Source organism: Mercenaria mercenaria, chromosome 11 (genome assembly GCF_021730395.1).
Source record: "Mercenaria mercenaria strain notata chromosome 11, MADL_Memer_1, whole genome shotgun sequence".
NCBI classification, from domain to species: Eukaryota; Metazoa; Mollusca; class Bivalvia; order Venerida; family Veneridae; genus Mercenaria; species Mercenaria mercenaria.
In genome coordinates, this window is record NC_069371.1 from 67,811,648 (window position 1) to 67,825,695 (window position 14,048).

The following is a 14,048-nucleotide window of genomic DNA, read 5'->3' on the forward strand; positions in this document are numbered from 1 at the left end:
TATGCGATTTCGGTACTTTTCAGCCATAAAGGAAAATGATTTTTGCATAACAACCGAACGAAGCCGAAATCGCATATGGAGAATAGGTAATCGCCCGTAAATTGCCAATTGTCATTATAGGTCCACAACCTTAAGTGTAATGATTCCAATTTACATAAAGTTAAAGTTGATAAAAATTTAAAACCACGACAAGTGCCTAATACGGTTTTGTAGAAAAGGTTCAGAACATATAGCATCTGAAAAAGTTTAGTAAAAATACAATTCGTTAAACTGAAAATAAGTTTCGAATTCTTTATCTACTGTTATCTCAACAAAACTTATTTTTATCTGTAAAATACCGGGAACAGATATGTCAGTAGACGTGATATATTATCTATTTTACTTCCGTCTTGACTAACTTTAAAATGGCTCATAGAGTAGTTGTTCAGACTAGAAAATCAGGGCAGTTGATTGTTGCTGCTATTGATTTTGGGACAACATATTCTGGATACGCCTATTCATTTAAAGATCACTATCAACGAGACCCGCTTCAGGTAAAATATTACACTGTTTGAAAGTTACGTGAAATTTCAAGTAGTTTTGATTTACTACGGAATGTTTCTGTCCATATATATAAACAAATAGGGCTGTGCTGTATGCACTGTCATTGACTGTGGAAGTAAATTACAATACAGCTGTTGGGTTTAGAAAAATAAGCCGGCGAAAAAACTATTAAGCCCTTGGTAAAAGCGCCATATTCTTGATACGCCTATTCATTTAAAGATACATATCAATGTTTCAGGTAAAATATTACACCATTTGAAAGATACGTGAAATGTAAGTAGTTTCGATTTGCTACATATGATGTGATTTGAAAAACGACTTTTACGTGTGGTTTCTCTCCATATAAACAAATCTGCATAAAAGCATATGTGCCCATATTAAGGTAATACATAGCTTAACAAAAATATGTAGGACTGTGCAATATGCACTGACACTAACTGTGAAAGTCAGTTACAGTACAGCTGCTGAATTTAGAAAGATAAACCAGCGAAAAAAAATTAAACCCTTGGAAAAAGCGGGATATTAAAACAGAAAGACAATGACAGAATTATTTGATTGGAAACATGTTGCTTTCTGTTGATAACAATAATTTTTCAAGTCTTGGTTATAATTGTAAGAATAAAAGAGCACTGCTTTCTTGCTTGCACTATGTGTAAAAATGTCATTATCGCAATCACAGTACGATAGGTAACGTTATAAAATGATAAATTTGGTGTGATTTTAAATAATGATTAGTTCAACATTGAGGAAACCTCGAACCACTCTCAAGTCCGAGTCGGTATCACTGGTGTTATATGGGAAGGCATGGCCGTCACCCAGTGGGGCTCGAATCTAAAACGTCCTGGTTGATACCAGAACCGCTAGACTATCTCTCCTCTCCGATTGTCCATACCGTTTCTATGACCTTTCTCTTTTTACTATCAGATATTCAGTCATTCATGGGTAGATGGTTACGGACTCTGCACCTTAAAAGTGCCAACAACAGTCCTCTTTGATAAAGCTGGAGACTTTAATGCGTTTGGTTACGAGGTAGGTAGTTAATAAACACTGTAAGTAATAACTAACCCGATGTCGACAAATATTTGAGTCATTATGTTTTACTGGTGCAATAATATCAAATTTGTACCTAGCGAAAAGGTCAAAATCGCACATAGAGGCCAAAGAATTGATATTCATATAAATGTGATAACACATTCACAATATCAATAGTGCCTGTGGTATGTACCTCCGAAACTGTGTCAACAATTCAGGGCGTATGATATTACTTGGCACAAATGTTCCCAGTCATGAGACGATGCATCATGTGCTATTTCCAAACCCAAATGTCAAGGAGCAGTGTCATTCTTGAGATGTTAACAGAGTCCATTTAAAGTCTGCTCAATAACTCTTCCATCAATCAAGGGAATACGATACTACTCGGCATAGGTGCGCCACGTCACAAGTAAATGCGTCCTGTGCAACATTCAAACCTATGTTTACAGGATCTGTTACATTTCTCCATATCTCTTCCATCCATCAAATGATTACAAAATCACTTGGCAAAACCTTCAAGACCCCTAGCTCAAAGGTTAAGGCCACACAGTTTTATGTAATTTTTCTAATCAGTTGCTTTTTTTCATGGATTGGATATTTAAAAAGTAAGCTGATGTGTTATGTGGAAAGAAATCGTTTGTGTATTTTCTGCAAAATTGCTTTTGATAAATGTGATAATGTGTTTCATTACGATTAAGTATCTCTACCGACCCTATTTTTGTTTAAAGCAATTAACAACGGTAGATTTTCAGACATGCACATCCAAAGCCAAACATGTTGCAAAATAATATATTGTTTATATAAAATGATATTATATATACATCATTGACATGTATCAGATCATCATGTTATGCTGTAGTTTAGATTAGTCGAACTCATTCTAGTATGTGACTCTGTATTGTATGGCTATACTTATCCACGTGCTACCACTGCCTTGTAAAACAGGAACATGGTGGGGTCAATAAATGAGATTTGGTGTAAAGTTGTTTCAACTTCCCAGTTGTTGATTAGCCACTGACCATTCTATTGTCTCCTTCAGTAGGTATTTTGTGTCTGTAATTTTTGTTTTAATTAGTGTTTGTATTAATTTTGTGCTCAACCATTGAACGCGTGTATGCAATTACAAGTACCTCTTTTTCCACGTAGTGTTCTGTATGAACGACGAGGTTTTTCCTTTTAGCTTTTGTCTTTGTTTTCTAGCTTGTGATTACTTGATCAACAAAATTATCGCCTTATAGGGGTGTTTTTATTTATTTATTTATTTATTTGGGTTTTACGGCGCACCAACACAGTAAAGGTTATATGGCGCCAAACAGGACTTAGTCTACAAATTTTGGTTTCACATCTCATTTACATCGAAATAAAAACATGAGGTATGGAATCAAAATTTGCATACCTGCTGGAATCACAGAGTTACAGCAAAACCAAATGTTAAGACCCTATTAGTCGCCTCTTACGATCATGCAAGGGTAAGGCAGTGGTTCCAATTCTTTTTATACACAGATCGTCCCAGAACCACATGGGACATGCACTTTTAAAATGACTGTTTGTAAAGCAAATGATTACAGAAAGCTTTTTCCGGAATGCGATTAGACGTGTGTAGCCGGACTGAATAAAACTCGAATTAATAGATAGGCATATTCGATCCCCTGCTATATATTTTTTCACGCAGGACATGGTATTTGTAAACAAAAAATATTGTTTACGGATTTTTCACATTGCCAAATCTATCAGTAAGAACAATAGGTAAGTGTGAGGTAAGCTAGCCATACATTGTCGCAAGATGTCTGTTTCACTCGCTGCGTAATAATCAAGTAATTTACCATTCCAAACTTGTTATATGTTTTCCTGAACTTTTATGTCGGCCATTTGCAGCAACTTTTTAACGATTTATTGTATTGTGTTTCAATTTACACATGGTTATCAACTACTTTGTCTGATATTTCTTTCTGCAAGCTGAGTTTATATTATATAAAATATTTCTTGCTTATTTTCTATTTCATTTCTGTTTGAGAAGATTTTGCTTCACTGAAGACGAAAATTACTATTAACTTTTGTAATTAATATTTACACGTTAAATATACCCGAATTAAAATGGTCTTATTTTATTTGTTCCAGGCAGAGGAAAAGTACGCAGAACTTTCCTCGTCGGATAAACATATCGGATGGAAGTACTTCCGACATTTCAAAATGACCCTTCATAATAGACCTGTAAGTAAACCTTAATTGCATCTGAAATCCCGCGGAAGTGATTATATTGTAAAACTTCTATATCAAAGCCAAACCACTATGCTTTCACAACTGTTCTATTGTTCTCTGTGGGTTAATAGACATTTGCGAATTAAGTCTATGTGGACTGTGGACACCTAAGACGATAGATTTTTTCAAGGGGACCGTCTCAACATAATTTATTTATATTATGCGCGGTAGGAAAATGAGTTAATAACTGCAATAGGGTTTGGGTTATTATATATCACTATGCGGTAGGTGATATAAATTCGGATGTGCCTGGTTTGTGCTCGACTTTTGGAAGAGAAAGTAAAGCTATTGCACTCGCTCCGGCGTCGGCGTCGCTATTTGTTCAAGTTTTAGATGAAGTCAAATATCTCTGTTACTATCAAAGCTATTGACTTATAACTTACAATAATTAATAAATATCAAAGTTCACATCAGGAGAAATAATCCCCATAACTCTGATTGAATTTTGATAGAATTATGCCCCTTTTTAATTTAGAATTTCTGGTTAAAATTTGGATAAAGTCAAATATCTCTGTTACTACCAAAGCTATTGATCTGAAACTTAAAATAGTTATTTACTATCGAAGTCTACAAAAACAATCTTCATTACTCTGATTTTAATTTTGACAGAATAATGCCCCCTTTTAAATTAGAAATTTTGGTAAAGTCAAATATCTCTGTTACTACCAAAGCTATTGACTTGAAACTTAAAATAGTTATTTACTATCGAAGTCTACACCAGAAAATACATTCCCAATAACTCTGATTTTAATTTTGACAAAATTATGTCCCTTTTTAACTTAGAATTTTAAGGTTAAAATTTTTGATAGGGTCTTATATCTCTGTTACTATCAAAGTTATTGACTTGAAACTTAAAATACTTATTTACCTTCAAAGGCTTCACCAGGAGAAACATACTCTAGAACTCTGATTTTAATTTTAATAAAATTATGCCCCTTTTTATGCCCCCACTTTGCGGGGGGAGGCATATAGATTTGCCCTTGGCCGTCCGTTCGTCCGTCCTTCCGAGAATGTTGTGTCGCGCCTAGCTCCCAAAGTATTTGACGTAGAGTCACAAAACGTCACAGGAATGTTGGTCAGCATGTGAAGTTGTGCACCTGAGGTTTCGCGTCCGGATTCATTCAGTCGTGTAGGAGTTATTGCCCTGACTTTGTAAAATACTGGTCATTTTAGTGTTGTGTCGCGCCTAGCTCCAAAAGTATATGACCTAGAGCCAACAAAACTTTACAGGAATGTTGGTCATCATGTGTAGTTGTGCACCTGGGGTTTCGCGTCCGGATCTTTTCAGTCGTAGAGGAGTTATGGTCCCTGACTTAGTAAAAATTGGTAATTTTAATGTTGTGTCGCGCGTAGCTCCAAAAGTATTTGACCTAGAGCCAACAAAGTTTACAGGAATGTTGGTCAGCATGTGCAATTGTGCACCTGGGGTTTCGCGTCCCAAGAAAGCATATATGTTTATATGTACATTATATATGGTTCTTTTTTGCATCTTTTTAAAATAGCAACATATTATTTTCCCAAAGTTGATCTGTGTCCTTTGTCATGTAGTGGGGGCATCTGTGTCCCATTGCCACATTTCTAGTTAACTAAGAATTTTTGTTTTAAGTTTGTGATAAAGTCAAATATCTCTGTTACTATCAAAACTATAGACTTGAAACTTAAAACAGTTATTTACTATCGAAGTCTACACCAGGAAAAACAATCCCCATAACTCTCTCTGATTTGAGTTTTGACAGAATTATGCACCCGTTTTATTTAGAATTTTTTATTTCATTTTTTTATAAAGTCAAATATCTCTATTACTATTAAAGCTTTTGACTTGAAACTTAAAATACTTTTTTACTATCAAAGTCTACACGCGAAGAAATAATCCCCATTACGAGTTACAGAGCAGAGTCGACACGAAATTGCTAACGGACAGACGGACACACACACAGACAGACAGACAGGCACCTATTGTATCCAAAAATACGTCCCCTCGGGTGTATAATAACAACAAAGCAATGGAGACGCACGCTATTACGTTTCCTACAGTTTTCACAATGATTTACCTACTGACCTACATTTTGATTCCAGCTGACCCAGTTTAGATTTTTTCATGTCGGACGACGACGACGATGGAATATGGATACATTGCGATCAGACTAGCTCATCTTTTTAACTTTGACGCAGATGCTCAACTTATTATATCAAAGAACATTTCAGAAAAGTGTTATGACGCTAGATCAAATACTTTTTGCGTTATGTATAACAAAACATTTCACTGGTGAACAGACGAACGGAAAGACAAATCCAAATTTTATCCTGTTCAGTGACATAATAAGCCAGACCTTACCATCATTATAGGAGTGTTTTCCTACCAAACATAAATTGAAATTATCATGTTGAGACGGTCACCTTGAAAAATGGATAGTTTTAGGTGTTCACAGTCTACGTACACTTAATTCGCAAATGTCAAATAACCAAAATGAATACCTACATACCATACCTGCGCACGTGCACAAGTATCATACCATACCTGCGCTCGTGCACAGGTATCATACCATACCTGAGCACGTGAAAAGAATGTTAGATGAGTTCAAACTGTAATGTTTATTTAATGCCATGTTATTGTCCCTAAGTATTTACCTGACACTCAAGAATATTCCGTATATTTTCCGTAAATTAATTCTCGGTGTCTGAAGTTAAATAGCGATATAAATATTGCGTATATATTTCTTTATAATTTTCACAATGTCACATGTGCAAATAGCTATGCCGACAAAACGTTTAGCTGCTGGACTGCATTTTTTGTTCAACTCTAGCGTGCTGACCATTTTCCCCAAAATTTTATCGGTAGAAATATTGCCATATTTATCTGATCAAACCTTATGGTCTATAAACGTTATGGAAAATGTTGAATAATACATATTTCAAAGTATCTTACATAAAAAGACAAAGTATTTCTCACCAGCGTTTCCTGAAAATGAATACTATATCTACAAGAGAAAACAATCAGCTTTCGTAAAATATGTTACACAGATATTGTAAGAGTAAAAGTTACATCAATAACAACATTACATTGAATTTAAAAGAAATGGTCTGAGGTTATTTTGAACTCGTGGTATCGTGCGTGGCAGTCAGAAAGCTACCACTATGCCACCGTGCCATTTGTTATTTATATTGGTTATTTCAGGATACAAATATTTCGTAAAATAATGGAACCCCCGAAAATACTGGCGAAGAAAAATGAATGCCAGGTCAATACTTACGGAAAATAGACAATACCTGCGTCAAGTAGAATTTACACATGTATACTTTTTTTTAAATATTGTATAGTTTGACCTTTGAATTACTATCGTCATGTTTTCATCTACAAGCTACATTCACGGCTCAGTACTTTACAGGGAGGAGTAGAAGAAGAAGATAATCATTTTAATTATTGTTGTTAGATGATGATGATAATGATAACTATCACGACGAAACCGTAAATGCAGAGTCCGAAACTAAGTTTATCATGAAAAGTGTTTTATAAACATGCAACCGAAGTGTGAAGTTGTGCATTAAAAGATAAAAAATCTTCCAACAAACAATAAATGCATTTATATTGGCGAATTAGCAGAACTTTCATCAACTTTTTAATATCATTTTACATATTTCATTTTACCTGCTGAAGTTAAAGTAATTCCCAAAAAAAATTATTTTCTGACTGGAAGAAGGAAAGACTTATACATAAATAAATAAATAAATAAATAAAAACTAACATAATTAAAATGACGTTGTGTTAGTCGGTTACTTACCTTTTAGATCGGTGTTCATGAAATGAAAATACCCGCGCTCGTGCGGTAACAACTCGAGCGCTACTCGCTCTCGGTGTCACGATTCCCACGAGCGCGGGTATTTTCATTTCATGAACACCTCCTACTCGGTTAGTAACCTACACTTACAATCACATACCAAGTCAGTAAGTTTTTATTTTATTAGGAACGTTGAATTATATTTTACGTCAAGGTAAAACGTCATTTGATGTTTGATATTAGATAGGAATAAGCAACATTTGACAATGTACCTGTGTAGAAAGAGCGTAATGACACAAATAATTTAGCGAAAGAATTATGAAAGTTTGACTACAAACAAAATATATATATGGCAATTTAAACATTTCCAGTTTCATGAAGCTGCAGCCATTTTGGGCATAGTGACGTCACCGTTCTTTCCTTATATTGGCATTAACAAATATGGTATTTATGACAATAATATGTTTAATATGATTAAACATGGACCTATAACAAAAATATCAAAAATATGTAAAATACAATTAAACATAGACCTTAGATTTAATGTGCACACTTTTACACATAAATTTAGGTTTATATTAAATAGTAACCTACGAGATAGGATTCTCAAAATCATTTTTCATTGATTAACTATATATGGCAATGCCCATATAATTAAAGAATGACGATGTCACCATGGCTGCCCTTTCAGTGCATAGATGGTATTTAAATGATTATCTTTTTTTGTAGTCGAATTTTATAAGTTTTTGTCAATGTTAATGTTTCACCTGGTCTTTTCTAATAGGAACCGTTGCAAAGTGTTGCGCAAATTCCTCATTTAATTATTTTGTTTCATCCATCGAAGAACCTAACGTTGAAAACAAAACTACGTGATGACCAGGGGAAGACAATGCCAGCCATAAAGATATTTTCTGCCGCTATTAAATACCTGAAGACACACCTGTTTAACAAGTTGACAGAATCTTACTACAACAGACAGCAATCGGTCAAAGGCAATTCAGTCGCTAATGACGTTTATATCAACATAGATGACGATATACTTTGGATCTTAACAGTTCCATCTATATGGAGTGACTCAGCAAAACAATTTATGAGAGTGGCAGCTGTGCAGGTAGACTTTAAGTAGAATAAATATATGAGAGTAGCAGCTGTGAAGGTAACCTCAAAGTAGAACCGATATTTGAGAGTAGTAGCTGTATATTTAAACTTCGAGTAGAAATGGTATATTTGAGTAGCGATTGTACAGTTAAACTTGAAGAAGAAATGAATTCATGAGTGCAGCAGCTGTACATGTAAAGGAGAAATGATGTGTACATGTGTGCAAGGATTGGTGCGTGTGTGTGTGCATTTGTGTGTGTGTTCGGGTTTAACGTCTTTTTCAACAATTTTTCAGTCATATTTATAAACGGCGGTGTCTACTCGTAGCCGTGAGCACAATGCCAAACATTATAGTGCTGCCTCAATTGAAAATCACGTCATAGACACGTGACATGATACCCCATCTAATCACATTATACTGACATCGAGCTAACTGGCCCTAGCACTATCCTCTTAATGCAAGTAAGCTATTTTAACCTGTTTGGTATGACGCGGACAGGAATTCATGAGAGTAGCACCTGTACATGTAAGCTTTAAGTATTAAAGATGGTAAAAAGTGAAGCCTTGTATCAACAAAAACTGTTTTAATAGTCCAACAACTCGCCATATAGTGAAAATGAAATTAAATTCAATGATATAGCGAACTGATAAGACATATTTATCATACATACTGTTTTAGGTTGGCGATTGCTTTACCGTTGTTAATTTGTATAGTATTTGCTCTTATATGTATGTTTCATCTGATTCTAACATTCAGTATAATTTTCGCCAAATGAAATACAAATACATGCTTTAGGAGGATAATTTAACTTTTTGCGTTAAAAAAATATGGCATCATCCATAGAATATATCTACAAATTGCAGTATTCGCGGAAGAAAATCTTCTTGAACAAAAAACTAAATACAGTAAGAAATAACGAACTGATGGGACATATTTATCATATATGCTGTTCTAGGCGTGCGTTTGTTTTACCTTAACGGTTGTTAACTTGTACATTATTTGCTTTTATGTGTGTGTGCCGTTTCATCTAACGCCAACTATCAGTCTAGTATAATTTTCGCCAGTATATACATATATGGTTTAGGACGATAATTCTACAATAGTTTAAAAGTATTACACCAGCATTGACACCAGAGAGTATTGTGTGATCATTCTAATAGTATTTTACGCTAAAACCTATACACTTCTTGCATTTATAAGGCGATGTTTCCAGGAACTTGAAAACACCTATGTCTTACATAATTTTGAAGTTGATAACCAGATAGCTGAACTATTTCGGTGTTTTATTTGGCAGCGAAAATGTTCTTATATAATAGGATAATAGGATAATTATGGGAGATGCAGCCAGTTACATATTGACAAAATGATAAAATAGCATTGTTTAAATATATCTATATATATAGGAAGGAATAAATATGCGGGGATGAGAAAATACGTGTTGCATATACTGATTTTGGATCTGCCTACAAATTGCTAACTAATATACCAAGTCAGTGTGTGTTATTATTGTTTACGATGTTTGTTACCCTTTTTCTTTGAAGGTGACAGTTCATAAAGTGTTAACGTTAACGCGTGAGTTTACAAACTAAATTGATAAGAGAATTTTAAATCCATGTTTGATGATAAATTTGAAAATGTTCATAAGCGTAGTGTATATTTAAAACATGTTCCAATGTAAACATGTTCCAATGTAAACATGATAAAGTTACGATTCACCCGTTAGATCTTTTAATCCTTTTAAGCACTAGAATGGAACAATATATATATATATATATATATATATATATATATATATATATATATATATATATATATATAAAAGTTCAATTTGTAAGGAATAAACAGCAGCAGACTTCTGTGTTTTACAATTATTTTAATTCTTAATTAAAATAATTGTAAAACACAGAAGTCTGCTGCTGTTTATTCCTTACAAATTGAACTTTTATATATTTTATACCTGCACAAGGATTTTACTGACTTTTTTATATATATTTATATATATATCAGTACTATTTTATAATACCAATGTAATTGATATATTATTATTATTATTATACCAGATTTATATATATACAAGACTAATACAATTAATGTATCTGATATTGAGAGATTTTTTAGTTTTCTTATGAAAAAGCACTTTACTGAATGTGGTTTGTATTGTTTTGTAACGTTATTTGATCTGCTATATAGTAAACATGTTGATGTAATAGGTTTCGGTATATTTTGTTACTCCCTTATAAAATACTGTTCAATGAAGGGATGATAAATATCTTCGTGATTTCTTTGTTATCAATGATTATATTTAATGTTGACAAATTATTTACTATTTTAATACATGTTTATTGAAAATATCAAATTTCAAGCAAAACGTTCTTCAAGACGCTAGCAGACGACTTTGGTTTAACAGAAAGCAGTGCAACTTTTCAAGTCGTTGTTGATAGGTTTGATAGTCTCTGTGCTGTCACAAAAGCAATTAAGGATGTTGGGCTCACTAATTGCGGGCTTATATTTGGTAAGATCTTTACCCACAAAATAATGTTTTGTATGAACTAGGATTCGTGCTTATCATTCGTAAAAATATATCACTCTTCGTATTGTTTATCATCATGAAGAATTGTGTAAATCACGCATTTGTAGACAGTCCGAAGTATTAGAAAATTAGAAAATTATTGTATTATCCATGCGTTTGTAAATCATCCCAGTTTTTTTTTTTTTTAATTAATTCAATTATTGTTGTTAACATATCAGATATCTGAAGTCGAAAATAATAAAAAATAGAACATATTTCAAACTAGTGTTTACTTCAAGCTCGTCTTTTTTAATAATAAAGAGGTTTAAAGTGGGTAAATTGTGTCCGATATTGTAAAACAATATTAGTTATAGCTTCATTGCACGGTTTACAATTTCACTGTATATTCTTAACCTTTATTAAACCTCACTTGGATATTAGTTAGAGGGAAGACAGGTTCTGGTTTGGTTTGAGGGGTTCTATCAATAAGGTCAATGCCACATAGGATAAATTCCCTATCCGATCCTAATATTGTCATTTACCTTTTTCGAATAATACTTTTCTACATTGTTTCTTTGTATCCGACAAAACTCGATACTTTCTACTGCCCTATTCAGTGTCCGAAACTGGAGCAGAAGAATTTTAGTTTATTGTTCCTTACTCTACTCAGGTATTTTGGTATCAAACTTATACCTTAATCCTCTTACATTTTTCTAAAAACTGAATCATTATCTTACAGTTTCCTATTTCAATAGTTAACATAGCAAGTTTGAAATACTTTTTGTCTCTCTGTACCAATAAAGCATTTTTCTTTCTATCTTTTTCTTGACATTATTTATCTAGGTATCACTCAAACCCAACCTGCTCTTCCAGCTATCACACTCTGTGTCCGAATTATAGAGTACATTCAAAAGTGTTGCAGTTTCTTGTTTCTTTTGTTGCTCTTTATTGTTTTTCTACCACCACGCATACATATACACAATGATAATAGAACTGTCTATATCATTTTCTACCTTTTCACTTTCCACTTCTCTAGAGGCAATTGTTTTGGAATTTTCGCACGAAGACAGTTCATCTATTTTTTTTAATATTCATCATATTCAGACAATATTAAGTACTAGAAATAGAACTCCCAAGCAAAGTCAATCATAGTTAGAAATCGAATGTTTCGTATCAAGTAAATAGCGTGTGCATCTTCAAGGTATAGACTATACAAAAGAGGACATATATAGTGGGAAAAACACATTTTGTAGACGTAATCTTCATCAAATATCCAAGCAAAGATCAAATCCCTATCAGGAGGTACGTTATCATTGCTAGCCATAATACAGTTTGTTGCGTATGCATTTGAATCTTTACAAAGGTATGTATAAATCATTAAGTTAGAACTAAAACATGAGGGACAAAACAAAATTGCATTATATTTAATAATAATATGTAACAATGAAAATGTGCTCAACAAATTTGAATTGGTCTGAATTGATATTTTTAAAAGTTTAAACAATCATTGACGTGCTCAATATTCAAATGTCCAACTTTTAATGACGACACTATTTTCATTTATCCTCAAAAACTTTTTAAAATATAAATAAAATACGCCCGTAGCAATGCCTGTCAAATTTCAGAAAGTATTCTGGTGTTATCTAGCGGAAAAAGAAATTGCAAACATGCACAGTCCATGTGCCTGCCAAGTCCGAGAATTGAAATTAAAAGGGTTCTCAAGACATTAAGTAGAAACATTTTTTCTACTAAAACTTACTTTGACCCACTAGGTGACATCCACTGCCAATGAATAAGTTGTGTATCAAGTTTGGCCGGCGTAGGTTATATCATTCTTAAGTTATTGTGGGGACATGAAATTGTGGACGAACGGACAGAAGACCTGTGCCAGCACTATAACTCTCTTTGGGGTTTACAAGGCTTTTTAATAAATACTGTTAAAGAAATACATAGACAGGAGAAAGATCATTTCGAATGTCAAATATCAGTGTCTTTTTTTTAACTTGTGTCAATTTTCAGGTGATATGTATTCTTGGTGAAACGCTTGAACCTTTGGATGACGACGGGATCATACCGTCATTTGGATTTGGCGGCAAAGCTATGGAAAACAAGAGTATATTTCCTTTGAAAGGGGAGGTAAGATTTGGTTCCCTTAAATTTCCATGAATTACGAACAATATCTTAACTTCATTTAAAATCTATACAATACAGCAGCTTTTACTATTTTTTCTCTTAATCGAGCAGCGGTGGCCTAATGGATAAGGCACCTGCCCCGCAATCGGGAGGTCGAAGGTTCGAGCCTTGTCAGAGGCGGGACTTGTTACTGAAGAGAGACCGGTCTGTAAGCCGCCAGCTACCTTAAAAATCTTTACCGACTGCCTACCTGTTTGGTATCTGCCATTACAAAATAGAAATCGGGGTGTAATGCTGTTTAATGTATGTAGGTGTCTTATTAGCCAGTAGGGGTGACACAATAATAAACAAATACTTTACTTTACTTTACTTTACTTTACTTTACTTTACTTCACTTTACTTTACTTTACTTTACATTTTACTTTACTTTACTTTACTTTACTTTACTTTACTTTTCTTTTCTTTTCTTTTCCTTTTCTTTTTCTTTTTCTTTTTCTTTTTCTTTTTCTTTTCTTTTCTTTTGCTATATATTAGCTGTATCACACAGAGCTGCATTTTGAGTAATTCTTGCATAGTTATCAAATGTTATCGCGAGTCATATTATATTCCTAGACTACAACTATCTATAGTGTGTGTTTCCGTTTAATTTATAACAGGACAAGATAAGTTTATACATTCTGTATATTGATTCATATGA

The 14,048-nt window shown here is 33.5% G+C and overlaps 1 protein-coding gene across 1 annotated transcript in view; it reads left to right on the top strand.

The window, feature by feature from the left end:
- Positions 1 to 404: 404 nt before the first annotated feature.
- LOC128546640 (heat shock 70 kDa protein 12A-like) overlaps positions 405 to 14,048 on the top strand; it is a 47,271-nt gene continuing 33,627 nt past the window's right edge. Inside the window, exons 1-4 of the mRNA XM_053517642.1 lie at positions 405 to 533; positions 1,468 to 1,572; positions 3,694 to 3,786; positions 8,455 to 8,721. Coding sequence (XP_053373617.1) covers positions 405 to 533; positions 1,468 to 1,572; positions 3,694 to 3,786; positions 8,455 to 8,721 — 594 coding nt within the window. The remainder of the gene's footprint in view (positions 534 to 1,467; positions 1,573 to 3,693; positions 3,787 to 8,454; positions 8,722 to 14,048) is intronic.